General features: G+C 44.4%; 2 protein-coding genes across 9 annotated transcripts in view; one reads left to right on the forward strand and one right to left on the reverse strand.

Moving 5' to 3' along the window:
- Dzip1 (DAZ interacting zinc finger protein 1) overlaps positions 1 to 8063 on the forward strand; it is a 52486-nt gene extending 44423 nt beyond the window's left edge. For all 5 annotated transcript variants that reach the window (XM_052732470.1, XM_052732468.1, XM_052732469.1 and 2 more), the window contains 4 exons: positions 355 to 548; positions 2240 to 2370; positions 3722 to 3893; positions 7048 to 8063. In XM_052732470.1, coding sequence (XP_052588430.1) covers positions 355 to 548; positions 2240 to 2370; positions 3722 to 3893; positions 7048 to 7127 — 577 coding nt within the window. In that variant the 3' untranslated portion in view covers positions 7128 to 8063. The remainder of the gene's footprint in view (positions 1 to 354; positions 549 to 2239; positions 2371 to 3721; positions 3894 to 7047) is intronic.
- A 3047-nt stretch (positions 8064 to 11110) lies between these two features.
- Cldn10 (claudin 10) overlaps positions 11111 to 19829 on the reverse strand; it is an 89338-nt gene continuing 80619 nt past the window's right edge. For 2 of the 4 annotated variants that reach the window (XM_052732475.1, XM_052732474.1), the window contains exons 4-5: positions 12144 to 12251; positions 11111 to 11452 (exon numbers count right to left, since the gene is read on the reverse strand). In XM_052732475.1, coding sequence (XP_052588435.1) covers positions 11329 to 11452; positions 12144 to 12251 — 232 coding nt within the window. In that variant the 3' untranslated portion in view covers positions 11111 to 11328. The remainder of the gene's footprint in view (positions 11453 to 12143; positions 12252 to 19829) is intronic. The other 2 variants (XM_052732477.1, XM_052732476.1) reach the window with 1 other exon arrangement.

Below are 19829 nucleotides of genomic sequence, written 5' to 3' on the forward strand. Positions count from 1 at the left end.
AGGAAGAGGAGGTGGAGGAAGAGGAGGAGGTGGAGGAAGAGGAGGAGGGGGAGGGAGAGGAGGTGGAAGGAGAGGAGGGAGAAAGCAGCGAAAACAATGTATGAAAATTCAGAATAAAGCCAATTGTGTGCTAATTAAAAGAACTGATTTTTAAAAAGAAAAAAGAAGACACACCTGGTTAGTAAATTCTGAAATGGAGAAACCACACCCCTTTACCCCTGTTTTTTTCTGACAGCAACCGTACACCCCGTTCTGGTTCTGACGGCACCTTACAGCCCCGTTCTCGTTCTACCCCGTTCCCCCATTTTGGTCCTGATGACCCCTACAGCCCTGTTTTGGTTCTGACTTACACAGGACGCCTCCCTTCAGCTCAGAGGAGGATCTTGAGGAAGAGGACTTCATCCAGACATACGTATCCCCAGACTTATTTACCCTACAGCCATCTAAAAATATCATGGGTAACTTCGGAAAGAGCGCTGTCAAAAGTGAGCCGGACTGGACAGGGGGAAGTGAGATGGAGGACTCAGATGTCTCCCCAAGGCCCACAGGTGAGCTTCGACCTCTGAAAACCCCATTCAGGTTGATTTAGGACAGTGGTCCCCCACCCAGGGGCACCAGGCACCAGACGTCTGAGCTGGTATTGTGTGTGAGGATTATGGGGCTCGTCCGAGGGCTGCCAGAGACCCGCCCATCTTCAAACAGAAGGGGAAGAACCGGTTGAGGATCCTGAGTGTGTGGGCTTCCTGCAGCTGCTTTAATAAAATACTGTAAGCTGAATACCTGAAGCAACAGAAATTGTTTGTGTCAATCTTCTGTAAGCTGGATGAACAAATTCAAGGTGTTGGCCAGGTCCTTTCCTTAAGAGGAAGGGAAGATGTGTTCTGCGTCTCTGGGCTGGTTCTCCTCTCCCTGTCTATCCTCATGTCATCTTACCCCTGTGAGTTCATTTCAGTCCTGGTTTCCAGCTTTTATAAGGACTGTTCACATAGATCATGGACCGCTCTTTAAATGTGTGTGTGTGTGTGTGTGTGTGTGTGTGTGTGTGTGTGTGTGTGCGTGCGCGCGCGTGCACATGTATAAAGGACAGAGGTCGATGTTGGGTATCTTTTTTCTTTTTTTTCTTTTTTTAAGACAAGGTCTCTTACTCAACCCAGAGCTCACTGCTTTGGCAAGACTAGCTGGCTGTCCAGCTCGAGGAATGTTCTCGTCTCCACCTCCCCAGCACTGTGATTATAAGCACATGCCGGCCTACCTGGGGGTTTATGTAGCTGCCGGGGATTGAACTCAGGTCCTCATGCTGTGTGCAAGCATCTGTCTGACTAAGCCGTCTCCATAGCCCCATGGGTCCACTCTTAAGGACCTCCCTTTAACTTAATTATCTCTTTACCTCCAACTAGAATTAAGTTCTAAGACAGCAGGGGTGAGAACCCCAGCATGTGGGTCTGAAGGGACAAACCTCAATCCATTCATCTTGGATGACTGAGAACAGCTGTCCTAATCACTGTGCTTTTCACAGGGTGATTTGAAGGACAGACAAGCCTCCTGTGTGAGATTTCCTGTAACTTGCCAAAGGAAGGGGAGCCAATAGATGTTTTAGTGTAATTTTAAAATTATAGATTTTAAATATATCTGGTTTAACTATATTACATATAATTTGTATATAATATGTAATTATATAGTTTAGGAAAATGAAATGAGTACATTTAAAAATAACTCACACTATTTTGTAAATATCCATTAAATATCACGTACTTGAATGAGACCACCCACTTGTTATTGTGAGTGAAAACTATGTAGCTTTATGCCTGGGAAACTATGATTTCTTCTTTTAAGGGAATTATAAGTATTTAGCTTTTTAAATTTTTTTAAACTGTGTGTGTGTGTGTGTGTGTGTGTGTGTGTGTGTGTGTGTGTGTGTGTTCAGATGCCTATGGAGGCCAGAAGAGGGCATCAGATCCCCCGGAACTGGAGTTCCAGGTGTGTGTGAGCTTTGTGTTGTGGGTACTAGGAACTGAACCTGTTATCTGGAGGAACAGCAGGGCCTGTGGACCCCTGAGCCATCGTCTCTCCAAACCCATTTTTTCCCCAAACCCAAAACATCTCAATTAGTTTTATTTGAGTGATAAATAGTTATGTGTGAAGCTAAAACTCCTTCAAAGCTGACAGTGGAGTTATTTGGAACTGATGGTGATACAGTTTTTCCAACCCTTTTCTTGACTGTGTTCTGTTGCTCCCATAGGAACCTCCATTCAGATCCAAACCGACACTGTTGAGAACGTGGTCTCACAGCAGGGGATTGGGGATAAACCAGTTACGGGGATGAACACTGTTGAGACACTCATCAGAAAGGAAGAACTGCAAGAGTTAAAGGTGAGGCCGCTTGCTAACTAATTCATCTCTCCATGAAGTCATTAGTAAATGTATTTTATAGTGAAATGTAAGTCAGATGTGACTAGTTAATATAGTAAAGGCTGATGTTTTGTCTTGATTTGTTCTTAGTATTGCATTTTTTAACCATTCCATAGATGATCTGCTGCTGTCTGAGAGGAGGTATGGATCGAACGGTCTGAAATCTGAAACGTCCCAAAGTGCTAAACTTTTTAAACATTGGCATCGACTCAAAAATTCTCAGATTTTGAGATCTGAGATGTAGCGTAGTGGAGCCTGCAGGAGGCCCTAGGTTCAATCTCAAAGTTTCTGATTTTGGGTCATACTGGATTTGGAATGTTCAGATTAGAGATATTGACACCCAATAAAATGTCTGAAAATATTCCCAAGCCCCAAACCCTATCTAATTTGAAACAGTTCTGTCTGGCCCCAAACCCTATCTAATTTGAAACAGTTCCCAAGCCCCAAACCCTATCTATCTAATCTGAAACAGTTCTGTCTGGCCCAGTCTTTTCAGTTATGGCTATTAAACCTACAGTGCATTGATATTTGGGTATCACATTGCACAGATGTTCACAATTCCGTCCGTCACACCTGCAGACATCAGATGCTTTGACCACAGCAGTGCAGTGAGCTAGAACTGGAGCTTCCACATCTGCTACAAGGACTTTTCTGATACCTGGAAGTAAAATCGGGACTTTTAAGGGTTGGCCCCACCTGAGGGTCAGAGTCATTGGAGAGGCCTGGAAGGTTCCGGTCAGCTGGTTGTGTAGACTGCGCCCTCCAGCACTAGTCCTTCTTTTCAGTTCTGTAGATAGCCTCCCACCTAACCACCTCCCACCCTCCAGTCATCCACGGGACTCAAAGCATCCCGTTGAGCTTTCTTCATTAGTTATTGCTTTTTTGTGTTAACACAAACAAACAAACAGAATGTCAAAATGCTGTGTCAGTTCAAGATGACATGGCTCTCTTTGGAAAAGACTTGATGGGAATGTGCTCCTTCTAGGGGGGCTCATTCTGCAGGGCTCCCGGGTGACATATCTCACCCTGACTTTTAGAGTTTCCTCCACCTGTGATCCTTCTGTTCTAGAATTTTCTAAATTCACAATTGATAAAGAAAAAAATCCACATCGTGAAAAAACAAAATCTGTAAATTTCAAGATGCGGGTTTTCAGATTCGCTTCGCAGCTCTGCAAAGAAGGCTCCTTTTGGGTCCCCTGAGTCATTCCAGCCTCCTCGAGGCCTCAGTGTCATGTGCTCAACCTGCGCCACAAAGTGAACCGGACGCACCGTTTCTTTAGGAAATGCAAGTTATTCTCTGGGTTTCTCTTAGTGCGCAGATGCAGATGCTGATGACTGGGACATATCATCCTTAGAGGAAGATAAGTCACTGGAGAAAAAGATAGAGCTGAGGGAAGCTCCTCCACCTGGGAAGAGAGATCTAAATTCCAGTCACGTGCCAAGGGCCTGGGGCCCAGTGAACCCTCGGGAATTCAAGGAAGAAGGTTCGAAGTTTTCACTCTTTTTTTTTTGGAAGTTCAATAGTATTTATTTTTTTATACAGAATTGAGAATTAAAACCTGTACCAAACTCCAGATAAAATGGTTTGATTTGATGGATTTGGCTGCATATTTCCTGTATGCAGAACATACTGAATTAGAAATCAACAACACAGGTCTCATTTGATAAAATGTAGAAGTAAAAAAAAAAAAAATTAAGTTAAAGTATTAGCATGTGTATAATACAGTGTCAGGGAAATGGTCTCTGTCAATCACCCATTTTCCCAGTTAAATTAATCTATAGTGTCCTTTTTTTGAATGGCTTGTTTTGTTTTCTTTTCCTTTTTTTTCTGAAAGTTGTCCATTCAGCAGTTTTCACTCTTATATATTGATGGGTTGTGTTTCTGGAGTGTGTGTGTGTGTGTTGATATGGGTGCACATTTATGTACATGCATGTGGAGGCGTGTGTGTGTGTGTGTGTGTGTGTGTGTGTGTGTGTGTGTGTTCATATGGGTGCACATTTATGTACATGCATGTGGAGGCAGAAGTCATTGGTATCGTTCCTGAGAAGCAGACTACCCTGTGTTTTGAGTCAGGGTCTCTCACTGGCCTGGTGCTCACCAAGCCCGTTAGACTGGCTGGCTGGCCGGCCAGAGTCCCAGGTCTGTTCCTGCTTTCTCAGTGCCGGGGAAACAGTGGGTGCCCTAACTCGTGGCCTTTTTAAAGTGTGAGTTCTGGGGATCAAATTCCTCATGACTGATCTGCAAGCACTGCACCAATCAAACTAGCTCTTCAGTCCCAAGTGTTTCAACTTTGTAAATATCTGCTTTTAGTCACACTTTTATACGATCAGGCAGAAGCGAGGGTCGTAGCTCAGTGGTAGAGCACTTAGCCAAAACCAAATAGCACAACCGTTATACCCAAGACCTTGATTTCATTATTATAAGGCATATGTGAATATTGATAACTTACTTCGCATATGTATAAATCATTTTAATTTTTGCTGTAGTGTTTCATTCAACATTTTAATGTTATTTCTTATAATGGCCACGGAGATATTCTCTTCACATAGATGCCCCCAGATATTAAACTCTCTGGGCTTAAACATGGATGAGAACATTCTTTTTGCAACCTTCCAGTACTCCTTTATTGCCTAATAAGTATTTTCCTTTGCTTTCTTCCAAGGGAGGTTTTTTTCTTAATAGCATTATAGTCAGTGGAACGGATCATAAGTGACATTGTACGTTGGAACACTTCCTGTCCACCCGAGAACCTGGATGGAACTCAGGGAGTCATGGAACTCTCAATAGGCCTAATTTCTAAATTCACAATCATTGTGTGTGTGTGTGTGTACATATGTATATTTTGTTTATTTTGCTTATTTGGCTTTTTGAGACAAGATTTCAACTGTGTTACTGTGTGGCCCAGGGCTGGCCCTGAACATTCAGTCTTTTCACATCAGCATTTTGAGTACCAAGATTACAGATGTGCCAGCTGTTATCAAATTTGGGGTGGTCACAACTTGTGTACCAAGTCAGATCCAGCCACCCATCCCCAATTAAAAGAGCCAAATTGACAGTGGGAAGCAGACAAAGGAGATTTATTCAATGTGGCTGCATTGGGAAGAGGAACAAAGATGTTCAGTGACCACCCCAAGTCAAAGTTGAGAGGGCCAAGAATATCTACAGCTGAGCAGTCGGTCCCGCCCACCCTGAGCCATCATTGCTTGGGATTTAGTCTTAGCCTGTAAGATGATCTGACTTGTAAGAACTGTAACATCTCATTCTGGGGTAGGGCCTTTTCCTTCTCCCACCATGAGATTCCTGGGGGAATTCTCATTTCTTTGAAATCCATTGTTTCAAAGGCCTGATAGTCGTATTGAATGACACAAGTATCTCTTGAGAATATCTTCACTTCTTCCACACCAGTTACACCACCATGCCCATCTATAATTTATTTATATGTTTTAAATCAAAGTAATCCTTGTACATGGTAAATGAGAAGATGTAAGGGCTCCTCCATGATACGTCTCACCGTCTTTAGTATCTGGTGAACCGTTCCCGCATCTCTCAGTAATGGACTCAACCCTGCTTCTTTTTTTTTTCTTTTTTTTTAATAATTTATTTTTATTTTATTTGCATTGGTACTTTTGCCTGCATCTATGTCTATGTGAAGGTGTCAGGTCTTGGAGTTACAGACAGTTGTCAGCTGCCATGTGGGTGCTGGGAATTGAACCCGTGTCCTCTGGAAGAGCAGTCGGTGTTCTTAACCCCTGAGCCATCTCTCCAGCCCCCTCAACCCTGCTTCTTGATTTGACAACTTCAGATGTTAGCTACCGATGCTCTTCTGAGATGGCGGAAGTGGGGGTGGAGGATCCTCTCCATCATGCTCTGCACCTCTTGCGCTCCTTTGCATGAATTTGTGCCTATAGATTCCATTGTCCTGTCCCCTGGCTTCAGCAGGTCTTCTTGTCCCCGCTCTGGGCATTCTCAGCTCTGTCCCTTTTCTCCCTTCCAATATGTCAGCTGTGCACTTACTGTGACATGATAACATGGCTGTAACATAGCCATTATGAAGTTATCTCTGCTAAGGATTCATAAAAACCAAAGACAATGTTTGAGAAACATTGCCTCGTAAGGAACTGAGAGGGTGCTTCAATGCCAGGACCCTGCGTTCCTTGGAGAACATTCTAGAGTCAAACTAGAGTGGAACTCTCCACAGTGTGCTATTCCCATGGCTCAAAATCATGGCTCTTTTTAATTAACTTCGAATTTAAGTTCTTCTACCCCAGCAAATCCATGTTTAACACTTACCTCTAAATATTAAACTAGATTTGCATTGATGTGTAGGGTTTACGTTCCTTTCTTGCCCGGTTTCTATTTGCTCATAGTTAATAACACAGCACAAACACACTGAGAACTCAACATCCAGGCACCACGCTGAACACCACAGGGAGGAGAAGCAGGATACAGGCCCTGCTGCCTAGGAGCTTCTGGGACATGTCCTGTGAGGACATGGAGAAACGTTCCCCACCTGTGGCTGCGTTTTCTAACAACCTCCCCGAAAGCCTGGAAGATTCAGATGTTGGGTGAGCAAAGACTGTAGTCTGGGGACTGTGATTAACCACAGGTCCCCTCTCTTCCTCCTGCTCCCTGTCCAGGACTTCAAGAAAACGAATCGAGCACACTGAAAAGCAGCTTGGTAACGGTGACTGACTGGAGTGACGATTTGGATGTGTAACTACAAGTTACAAGAGAACTGTTCCAGCAGCATTTCGGCCAGCAGCCTATCGGGTTCTAACGTTCCCTAGTGTTTCCCAGCTCACAAGGAAGCCCACTCAGAGCAAGGGCGTCTCTAACAACTCGGAACACAGTACTGAAATCTGTCAGCTGGCCCACTGTGTACAACAAGATGTCCTTTCAGTCATAAAAAGTTTTCTTCACAACGGTACTCTAGTGTTAAATGTATTTTTTTTCAACTGACTTTTAAGTGTTTTTTTTTTTTTTTTGACTGATAGTAGGCTTTGGTTTGAGTCATTGTAGCTTTTTAAAATAAGTATGTACTGTCACATTGGTAGTTTCTATGTTATAAAATTCTGTTAAGTCTCTTCAAATTTGAATTAGTGACCTCAGTGACTTCAGTTGTTTTCCATCTAGAAGTAAGTCTAGAATGGTGACAATTAGCCAGGCCGTGGTAAACGCACTCTCCTGGAGTACCTCTGTCCCCTGAGCTGCGAGGCCCTGTTAGCATGTTGTTACTGACCAGTGCTTTTGTGCAGTGTAATCTTTATCTTGGATATTTTATGAATAATGTGCAACTGTTCTAAATGCCAATTGAGTTTTATGAGATGATCATTAGAAGAAGATGAGCCATTCCCGAGTCACACGTGTGTAGTTCCTCTGTTTTTCAGTGCTCAGCCCATTATAAAATACCTCAGAACTAATTTATATTCTTGAACAATGATCTCGGCAATGATCAGAAAATTTATATATAAACTGTTTGTTTTTCGTTTCTTTTTAAATTTTTTTCCTTTTTTTTTTAAAAGTAGTTTTTACACTTTGTGGTACTATTAGGACTCTATCTCAAAAAAAAGAAAAGGTAACATTTTAATAGCTTGTGATTTGGGGTCTCCTGTCAACCATCAACAATGCCAGTAAAGTCCTCCATTACACCCTGTGAGTGTGCCTGATCATTAGAGATGATGTCTTGGCTGAGTTTATGAAGGGGCTTTTACAAAGCCATGGCTTCTAACACCCTGATCTTGGAATAAATCTCTGTGGTTACTGTGGCTACCATCCCAAAACCTATGTGTACCCATTCCAAACCATGAACAAAAAATCCTTCCACCTTCCCACAGGGGCCACTGTGTGCAAAAAAGCTCACTTTGTATGTAGGCTTCTAAAACTCAGTGTGGGACAGTCAGACTACGATGTGTGGACAGAGATAAACACCCTACACATCACTCACTTCCTCAGCAGATTTTTATCGAGCCACGTGGTGTTTTGTTTTGTTTCTTTGTTTTGTTTTTCTCAACTATGTAGCTGCAGCTGACTTGAAACTCAACCTGTTACAGACCCCAGCCTTGAACTCAGAGATCCACCTGCCTCTCCCTCCCAAGGGCTGAGATTAAAGGGGTGCACCACGCCCTGGCTGAGCCATCTGGCCTCCCTTCTGGGCTGGGTGTGACTCAGGCCTTCGTTCAGTTAGAGTTTTGAGATATGCTCTTTTTGTGATCATGAAGATATTAGGAATCAAGAGTTAAGTCTCTGGCCGAAGGATGCACAACCAGAACGTAACAAACAACCAGAACGTAACAAAAGCCAGCTTTACAGTAAGCCTGCCCCAGGTCCTGTGCACAGTTTCCTGTCTGGGACTGGGGAAGTGTCCTCTGCTTAAACCCAGCGGATGAATTAAGTTGGTATATGTGCGTCACAAAACTCAGTCCTTTAACTTATCCGTTTGGGTTTTCTCCTTTCCCCACTCTGTTTGACTGTAGACAGAATCTTCTTCTGTAGACAGACCGTAGATGGCCCCTCCCTGATGCCGTCCATACCCTCATCCCCTGCTCTCCCTACATCCTGTCTGACTGCTGTCTTCACCAGTTCAGTTGAAGAAAAACAATCATTTTAAATGTTTGCCTATGGCAGATCTCTGAGTTCGAGGCCAGCCTGGGCTACCAAGTGAGTTCCAGGAAAGGTGCAAAGCTACACTGAGAAACCCTGTCTCGAAAAAAACAAAAACAAACAAACAAAAAAATGTTTGCCTACACAATGCTGTTTCCACACTGGTCTGCGGTACTTAACCCACCTTTATTATTTTTTTTAATTTATTTATTTACTTTATTTTTCTTTTTTTTTTTTTTTTTGGTTTTTCGAGACAGGGTTTCTCTGTGTAGCTTTGCGCCTTTCCTGGAACTCGCTTTGTAGACCAGGCTGGCCTCGAACTCACAGAGATCCGCCTGGCTCTGCCTCCCGAGTGCTGGGATTAAAGGCGTGCGCCACCACCGCCCGGCTTACTTTATTTTTCTTTATTAAGAAATTTTCTACTCACTCCTCATGCTATCCACAGACCCCCCCTCCTCCCTCCTCCCACCTCCTAGCCCTCTTTCCCAAGCCACCCTACATCCCCACATCCCCCAAATCGAGGTCTCCTATGGGGAGTCAGCAGAGCCCAGCACACTGAGCCTAGGCAGGTCCAACCCCTTTCCACTGCACCAAGACTGTGCAAGGTGTCAAACCATAGGCACCGGGTTCCAGAAGCCTGCCCATAGACCAGGGACAGATCCCGATCCCCCTGCCTGGGTGCCCCCCAAACAGTTCGAGCCAAACAACCATCTTCCGTGTCCAGAGGGCCTAGTCCAGTCCCATGGGGGCTCCACAGTCACCAGTCCACAGTTCATGGGCTTCCATTAGTATGGTCCGTCATCTCTGCATGTCCTCCCATCATGATCTCGATGCCCCTCGCCTGCAGAATCCCTCCTCTCTCTCATCAATTGGATTCCCAGAGCTCAGCCTGGCCGTGGATCTCTGTATCTGCCTCCATCTGTCACTGGACAAAGGCTGTATGATGACAGCTAGGTTGTTTGCTAGGCTGGTCACCAGAGTAGACCGGTCCAGGTACCCTCTGGACCACTGCCAGCAGATCAAGGTGGGGTCATTCTTGTGGATTCCTGAGGGCCTCCCCAGCACTCTGCCTCTTAACCCACCTTTATTTTAAAAAAAAAAAAATTCAAGTATTAACAAGGTATGGTATTTTTAAATTTTTAATTGTATTTTTAAAAACATTTTTTAAATTTCTTTTTCTTTCCATTAAGTACCTGCAAAAAGGTATTTTTCCTTTTCAGCCATTCACTCTTGGGGAAAGTCATGTAGTCACCCATGTGATTCATCCCGGACAATTTGTAGCACTTGCCACAGGTACGGATTCTTACAACTGATACCGTATATATTTTACCCTAGACCCTCCCAGCTTGTGTCCTGGCACCGTCACTAAAGGGCTGGTTACTTCAACTCTCCACATTCTTTGCTGTACATACAGGAAAGTCCCTGCCTACCATCAAGGGCACGGTAAGAATGAATGAGCTGGGGCACAGAGTTGTGTGGTAGTGGAAACAGTTACTGCCTCTGTGGGAGAGTGATGTGCAGGGCCAGCCTCAGGAATAAATCTGCATCTTTGTTCAGAAGTCACCTCATCAAGTTCCATGTCTTGAAAAATGGCCAGTGTCGCAGTGACCTGGAGAGTTCTATGCGCAGACCCCCTGAGTCACCCAGCAAATGCAGCAGAGGCACCACGCAGGCCCCAGAACTTCCTTAGCTGGCTTTGGAGTCGGTCACTGCCATTGCCCAGCTCACCTGATGGTAATGAGCGTTCTGAGTCAGACAAACCTGTGTGGCTTATGATCCACATACAGGGCCACGTCACCTTTTTCTTGAGCCGTCATCGTGAGTGACAGTCCTGTCAGGCAGGTCTAAGAAACTAGACGGCAACTCCACATGGCAGATAACAATGGGAATGTTTAGCTTGCACACCTGGTGAGGAATAGTCTCAAACTACCCCCGTTCCCATTCACAAGACATCATTGCCTACACACTTCTGTCTAACACGTGCATGAAATGAGGGGAGCTCTCCGCATACTGAAGATCAAAGTGACTGTCACCCCAACATTTCCTGAGCCTTTGAACTAAGAGCGTCCATGTGTTCTATGTGTATAAAAATACAGATCCTGTAAATAACCTGTTTATTTTCCTTATAGGAAGGCACAACAGAAAGTGATCAGTATATAACCTTTATAAGAACATTTACATCCGTCCAATCAACAGTCTTCAAATTCGTATTTTAAAAAACAAGCTGAAGCGGTAGTTACAGGAGGGCCTTGGAAGGGTCGTTGTGTGAACAGTTCAATTTCACAGCACACTCAAGACACAGCTTGCCAGGAGCTCTCTTAGACATAAGCATTTTTATCAAACTGTTTGGAAGGGCTTGTGGTTTTAAAATCTCCTTCTCCACCGTGATACTTGGTCCGAGAAGACATGACGGACGTGGGTCCATTGTATGTGTAGCCCATTCTGAAAGGTAAAACATACTGGGTTGATTCTGTTCTACACGCAGGGCAAAGGAGAAATGGACGGAACCATTGCCGTCAGTGGTTGACTCCTCCTCCTCCGCCGGTTAGCGCTCATCCCTCTCTGTCCACATAGCCTGCGTGGTGAAAGACTCTCTGTCGAGGGAACTCATTATTTGTTCTAATATTCTTTCTCACAACTAGTTTCTAATGCTTGTTTTCCTGAAACTGGGGTTTAGTAGAGACCGTCACGGATTCCTGCCTATGTGAAAATCACAGTAAAGTCGACATGGAAAACGCGCCTTTACCCTTGGGCTTGGCCTCCCAGTTACAGAAACAGCTTTAGAACACAGCAGTGAGATCTTTCAAGATAATAATTGTCCCTAACCCTTTTCCATTGTTACTTCCAATTTCTAAGAGTCACACGAATTGTGTGTGACTTGTCCCACGTGTAATGATTTGGAATAATAGAGTGCAGTGGGTTGAGACCCCTTTGGCAAACCTCTGTCTCCAAAAAATATTTACACTATGATTCATAAACAGCCGAATTACAGTTATGGAGTAGGAATGAAATACTTTTAAGTTTGGGGGTCACACAGCATGAGCAGCTGTGTAAAGGGAGGCAGCCTCAGGAAGGCTGAGAGGCACAGGTAGAGCGCTTTTTCCAACAGGGTGTTTTTGTCTCTCTTTCCTACCTGGGTGTTTTGTTGTTGTCAGATATTGAAAAGCAAAATATGACGCCGCCAATGATGCACAGAGAGGCCCCTGCCCATCCGATAAAGAGAGCCGCTCCCAGTTCATACCTGTGAGAAAATGACATGGGCGTTACAGCCAGCTCACCTGGGGCCGCGCAGCCCTGCTGACCAAGGTTTACTAAATGCTCACACTTTCTTTCTGTAAACTTTTAAAGGAAGTAGTAACATGTTTGTGTCAGTGCTTTGAACTCTTCTCGAAGTGTTTTTAGCCTCTCCAACTTCCTGACAGGAAGCAAGGGTGCGGAGGCCGGGCCAGGTCAAAGACGGGGTCACCTGACTGACTCATGAGCACTTTTCTTCCATTCTCTGCCTTCACTTTCCAAACTTTCCATTCATCTCTTTTGTTCCACGGGCCAAATTGTTTAGATACTCCACAGTTAGGAAAAGGAAGTCTCCCTCTACGTCTGTTCCAGTTAGTTCAGTATATGTCAGATACCTGCTGGTGTGCAAATAAATGAAGGTGAAAGATGTCTGTGCAAAAAGGGCAAGGGACAGACAAGAGCATCATCACTGCGGTCTAGTGGGGACATTTAGAGGTAACCCGTGACCAAGCTTCTAGATAGCAGGCCACAGTACTCCCTACATGACCAAAGTGAATGCAGACATAAATGAGACAGGCCTTTCCCCAGATGAAAAGGCCACCATCTTAAAGGTAGGGCCTTCGAAAATGAAGTCACTTGTTAGACAGGTGAGGAACAGTCACAGCCCCCCCCCCCAAAGGAATGAGGATTGTAAAACCTCAGGGGCTTTCGTGTTGTGTGTGCCTATTCCCTCTTCCTGCAGAATTGTTTTCTTCTATGAAAAGGCATCTCACTTTTGCTCCATACACACACACACACACACACACACACACACACACACACACACACACACACACACACACTGCAAGACTGGAAAAAAGCTCTACTGGTGCATTTCAGTATAAAACGAACCCAGAGTGTGTTTTGGTCACACAGATCCACGCAGAGATAATCTCAGGAGAGTCCAATGTCAAGAGAAGACGGGGTTCCAGATTACCACTTGCTTCTGACATGGACAAGACATAAAGTGAGAGAGCCTGCCTTTGGCTTGGTGTGGAAGCCACACAGCTGTGGAGAGCAGCTGGCAGGAGCTGTGTAGGGGGGATCTCTGCACCCTTATACCCCAATACAGGCTTTCCATGGTGGTCTGTGTAGTTGTAGGAGTTACTGGAGCCTGGACCACTAGCAGGTAGGAAATGATGCTTACAAAGCATCAGGGACTTTTTCCCCCCATCTGGGATGGAGTTAAGCATACTTTGTCATGTGATCCTTTCTCTTCTCTCTTGTACTTACATCCTTGGGGAATCAGGGGACAGATTGGGGCAAGGAACAGCTGTGACAGAACAGGTAGGGGTTAACCCTTCATCTGCTTCAGGAAGCCCACAGACCTCGAGGCTTCTGGGGTGGCAATGGCAGAAACAGAAAGTCGGTGTAAATGGAGAAGAGCGCGGCTGCACGTGTGCACACATGCACCAGAGGACCAAGAGTGAAGCGCACATCAGAGAAGAGATATGGCCAGATCAGGAGCAATGGCGGCGAGGGGGGGCGTGGCATTCCTTAGAAAAGAAACTGACAAATCCTCATGCTGTACATCTGAAAATTTCACGTCTGAAGATTCTCATGTCTGCCCCCTTTTCTATTGTTTTCGTGAGATGCAAAGATGCAGAGATGTGCCTCATTGCAGGTGCATGGCATTTGACCCCTTTAAACTCCTGAGGTCCAGGAGTGAACTGGCTTCAGATCCTTCCAGACTCACCCTGTGGCAGCTGCACAGAGGAAGGGGCCAGCTCAGGACAACACGTCCCGTGGAGGCCATTCCCACAGGGACCAAACCTCATCACCCGTCTTTCTCTACCCCTGGAGGTCATCTCTCCTTCAACCGCGTAGTGGACATACACCCTCAAAGAGCCCCCGGCCTCCTTTCAGTCGTGGGTTTTACTGAAGGAGGATGTCAGTTCCAGCTGCCTTGGTGATTAGGCAAGCGTCTCCAGCTCTTAAGAATGGTTGGTCAGTGAGGAACAAATTTCATAGAGGCCATGAGCCACACATTCCGAGACATGACCTTCCCAAAAGGAACATGACAAGCACAAACTGTGTAGCAAACCTCAGCGTTGTATCTTCATTAACTCAAACCATCTGGAAACTTACCAAAGGGATTTGGGGATGATGATCTTAGTGTATAACAATAACTGGCTCTTTTATTCCATTTTTTAAATTTTGAGACAGGGACAGGACTAATGGGTCTCAGGAGGACTTCACATTTGCTGTGTAGCAGAGGATGACCTTGAACTTTTGACTCTCAACCTCTAGAGTGATGGGATTACAAGTGGACCACCTTGGATGGCTTATGTATTATCCTGGATAGAACCCAGGGCCTCATGCATGCTACACCAGCACTCTACAAACTGAGGTCTACATCCCTAGACCCTCATTCCATTTCTTTAATATATTTTACTGTTCATGTATGTAGGATCACTTTCAAGAGAATTTTTCCCACTTGGCTTCCATTGTAAATCTTGCCAAACACATCAAAGCAGTATCTGGAGTTGTCTTTAGAGACCCTACATCACCCTTATTATTATTTTTTTAAAACAATTCTGATGTGATGGTTTTTGTGATTGATTCTTCCTAAGATTTTTTCTTCGTTCTGTCGAGAGACACATGTCCCAGTCTCCCTCAACAGTGACTTCAGTTCACACCTATCAGTGCATGTCATCTGGCAAACACTGACTGGGATCATTCAAAGGCAGCATTGAGAGAAAGGACAGTACAACACCCACCAGGATCTGTTTCCAAGGCACGTCTCCCTCACCTCTGCCTGGAAGTATTTCTTGACTTTTGGTAATGCTAAGAAACTGATTTCAACACTTCAGGAAGATTATCCAAATTTCAAATTATCTGCTGAATGTTTTTTGTTAGCAGTGTCCTCTTGTCCCCAAGCCAGTTCTTTCACTCACAGTGTGGCCTCTTTGTTCACATCACCACAGTTTCCTCCTTATTCTGGAAGAATAAATACGCTCCACTCCAGACACATCCATAACTGCCAGGGTGAGGCCAGAAGCTGGTTTAGCGATGAACTGTTTTTAGTGTATGCCCAATGACAGTACTTATCTGACTGTTGCCCCTGTGGAGCTTAAACACATTTCTATCAGAGAATGTGACTTTAGCAAACCGAGACTAGGAGATGAATTTACTTCTATCAGAAAAATTAAAAATCAAAAATTCCTATCCTCTCCCTGGTGTGTCTCAAGCTATATAAGGCTTGCGCTTGTGGCCTTCATTCCATGAGAGGGTTGGAGTCCCGTGGTGACGCTGACTGAGCACAATGCACACTTCTGGTCATAGTTTAGCCCTTTAACCTACACAGCCCCCCTAAGGAAAGGGACTGGGACCACTTATTTTCACATCCTGACATTGCACCCAACTCTCCATTTCTGACTTGATTTGACGAAGGATTCTTGGGGATCTCCTTCCTTTCCTCCACAGACATCCAAGCCACATCCTGCACTACTCAGCATGTTCATGATGGGAATCAGCCCAGCAGCTCCTCCCACAGACCCTGTGGTGTAGTGGGGCTGGTGAGACATTAAGCAAATAATTATGGTACAGCGTGATGAATCTAACAATGGAATCCAAAGAGCATGTCTGTGCAAACACAGGTGACCTCAGCCCTCCCAGATACAAACACATGTGGTTTGAGTAAGGACACGGAAGCAGCATGCCCTTTCTCTCAGGGCTTGTGCTTTTCTTCTTAACACACACTGCCACTCTACCCTCATACAATTCCGAGGTATGGGTATAAATATCTTCATTTTGCAAACGAGGAAATTGAGGCTCCGCAAGATTAGATTACTTGTCCCATATTTCAGCTAAGCAAATGGTAGAACCCATATTTAAAACCTTGAACTGTGATTCCAAACCTGGGCTCTTAACCGTTGCTCCCACTGTAAATGAGTTTATGAATATTTTTAAATCCAGTCAGTGAAACCTGCTTTTAGTTCCCATTTCAGAAAGGTTCTCTCCCTCCCTGGCTCATTAAGTTCTCAGTGGCTCCAGAACTGTGGGGTGTGGAATTTTTTCCAAATGCCCTGGGGCTGTCTTTTCCTCCAACCCCCACAAAAGGTGAGGAGTCATTAACCAGGGCATGCTGAGCAGCCCCTCCAAAAATAAAGTGGCTGTAACAAATGAAAACAGATCATCCTTTCAGGGCCCACAGAAAACTGAAGTGACCTTAATGAAGGTCACAGGTCATTTGAGAGTACAATGCCCTTGTTTTAATTAAGACTGGTAATAACCAAAATAAATATGCCAGCTGCCTTAATGCAAAACAATATGTTTTAGGAAAAAATGTTAAAAATTTAGAAAGTACATTTACATGTTATCCACATGGATACTTCAAAACTGAATTCCATTGCTAAGTCAGCCTTTTCGGCATGATTGTCTGATGTAAACACCTCTATATATTCTAAGGTCCATAAAAATGCAAGGATACATTTGTGTAAATGGGTACTCTCTAGGGATTATGCATAAGTACGTTTACTCCCAATACTGCACACTCCAAGTTGCTGATGTAGAGTGGGATGTTTAGCGCCCGCCCACCCTGTGGTTGCCACAGTCCACCTCCCTTCTGTAAGATGCCATCTCTTCTGTTAACAGTTCCCTCCCACGGTCTGGCATCCCCAACATTTACAGAACAGTGGCAGCACCCAACCATCAGCAAGAACAGGACAAGAAAATTTAAATTCCATGTCATGACGACTTCATGGGGAATTCTCAAATTTGAAAAACTAAAACAAAAATGGACTTTTTAATTTTCTTCCTCTGGTGTCAGTTCTGAGTTGTGGATCATGACAGGTATGAAGTACACATTATTACAGCGTGTTGTGACTTGCCACTAGGTAGTTTAGAACCCTCCGAACGGTGGTAACGGCAGGAACCTTGTTTGATTTCTTCCTGTGTGCGGCGGCAACTGCTTCCACCTCCATTTTTTTTAAAGATAAAAACACATTGCAAAGATTTTCTTTAACTCATTAAAAAAATAAGAAAGCAGATGAGTGTTAGAAATTATTCCAAGGTATTGTTAAAAAAAAAAATAAGCAGTCAAGAATGCCGATGTGAATTCACCAATAGATGTAAAATGAATAAAATTTGGTAGCTTTGACTAACATTTTCCCAGTATGTTATTTTCCTTAATCTTTATAACACTGTCCATCTGTGTTACTGTGATGAGGCAGTTGAATTAATCTAAGATCCCAAAGAGTCGAGATTTTTCAGGCTCCAGACTCTCAAGACCGACCTGTCTCCGAGTGCTTTTATGGCTCACACTGCACCAGGTGATCAGTGTGTGTCTTTCAAGACACTTGCCAGTTACTCATGGAAACTTAGAAGCCATCTACTGTGGAACTAAATGTCATGTTAGCCAAGGTAAATTATAATTTAGTAGAAATATCTCATGTCTTGAGTTACACCATTCATTTCAATAACAAATCCATTACTTAGTAACATCAGTGCCATTGATCTCCTCCAGCAGTGTGGATAATTGGGGTTTACCTGCTCTGAAGTGGGAATGGTGTGCTGAGTCACGGTGCTCACAGAAAGTTCAGTGACATGTTTACAAGCAACTCTGAAGTCTGAATAAACTGACCCTGTGGACAGGGCTGTCCTTTAAATTTGGAAATTCCTAACAGCAAATACTGCCCTGAGACCCTTCAGGGTCGACTGTACGGCTGAGCCTGTGCTGAAGTCTCTGTGGGCACCAGCAGGTGAGTTCATTTGTACTGAAGTGAATAGGAACAGACGGACCAGCAGGAGAAAAAAAAAACTTCAACAATTAAAATGCGTCTAACATTCATTCAGAATCCTCAGCAGCGTGCTGGAAAACAATGGAGAGCCAAAGCAGGTGTTTCAGGAGACTCGTGGGATATGTTCTAGTAGAAGAGTCTCACAGTCCCTGTCCAATTGACAGTGTCCTGTAACATCTTACTGTGTGTGATACGGTGCTGCATGTCTCAGGGCGGTGACACAGGGGGCCAGAAACTACTGGGCATTATTCTGCCTTCCTTGTGTGGGTTCTCCTAAAGACTGACATTAGATCCCTTTTCAACCTTCCTCTTACTTGAAGGCCAAGTATCATCATATCATGTTATTTTCCTTAATCTTTATAACACTGTCCATCTGTGTTACTGTGATGAGGCAATTGTCTTTTTTATTAGGGCTCTAACATTCCAGCAAACGTTTCTCTACTGCTAATCTCAAAATGCTGTAAGAGAAGATGTTCTGCTGTGTGAACATACATGTGAGGACCACTACCTTTCAAAACAAGAGCTAACATTTTGTAGTATTTGATATGCACCATCAGATAGAATTGTAAACAGCTGAACTATGCCATCACACCTAACCATTGCAACGTCTTATCCTCGTTCTATAGATTCAAAGCACAAAAACACAGGAATGCTGTGAAACTTCAAGGATGGCCATCAGGAAGCAGAGCTGAGTCTACACCAGGCAGCTTGGACTCAGGACCCTTCCTGACATTTTGGTTGTGAGCCTAGCCTTTAAAGACAAGTCGTCTCTCCAGTCCCGGGATCCTCTCTCTCCTCACCTGCTTACCCTTATCTCATAAGCAAATGTCCGTCCCTTATGCAGAGACACAGACCCTCACTGTATTGTCACCCTCGCTGTTCTGCAACTCAGACTAGCTATAAGAAGTCCAACAATTAGCCTGCATTCTGTTTCATGATGCTCCCTGTCTGGTCTAGGAGACAAATTAATAAACCAGCAAGCAGGAGCTACCAGTAGGGCTAGAATGTGGGCACATAGCAGAGGGAATCCCCCAGAGGTGTACCTCTGTCAGGAGGCAAGTTGGGAAGGCTGACCGGAGTATGGAGGGATAGGAACTGAATTGCCAGAGCTCAGGGTAAGCTGACAATTACACCACAGGCTAGTCAGTAAAATGAAATAGGAGCTGGCAAACATTTGCTATCCTGGTTGCTGTTTAAAGGCTTGCTAGCCTAACAAAAGCATCCGGGGGATTCCAGTAAGCAGAGGTGACCTGTGTCACTCTGAACAAAGTGAAGTCACAGAATCACGCCTTCTTAATATGTAACCGTTTGTTTTGTTCTCAGTACTTAACACTTCCACAATGTCTCCTACCCAGAACTCTGTGGGCTCTTTATCAACGTCAGTTCACTTTCCAAATAACCTTGTGAGCATCCATACAGCGGTACTTGATGATGAAGGTGGAAGACATGTTAAACAGCCTGGCAAGGTCACTTGTGTACCTGTAAGGCTGGTATTCAACCAGAAACCAGAACGAGAGACTTTATCTGAAAGTAGCTCTTCTCTCCTCCCTCCTTCTCTCCCACCCTCTTCCCCTCCCCTCTCCTTTCTTTCCACCCCCCACCCCATGCCTTTCTCTTCTCTGCTGGGGGTTGAAGCTAGACCATTTTCATATTAAGCACAGGATCTACCATTGAGCCATATCCCCAGCCTGGCAAGCATTAATTTCTAACTACTGAATAGACACAATAGTGAAAAGATTTTACCTTCATATGGTCTAAATCCTAAAGTATCAAATCAGATATGCCAGGAATGAGGAGTATTCCAC

This window comes from Peromyscus californicus, unplaced genomic scaffold (genome assembly GCF_007827085.1).
Source record: "Peromyscus californicus insignis strain IS unplaced genomic scaffold, ASM782708v3 Scaffold_12__1_contigs__length_115047231, whole genome shotgun sequence".
Classification (NCBI taxonomy): domain Eukaryota; kingdom Metazoa; phylum Chordata; class Mammalia; order Rodentia; family Cricetidae; genus Peromyscus; species Peromyscus californicus.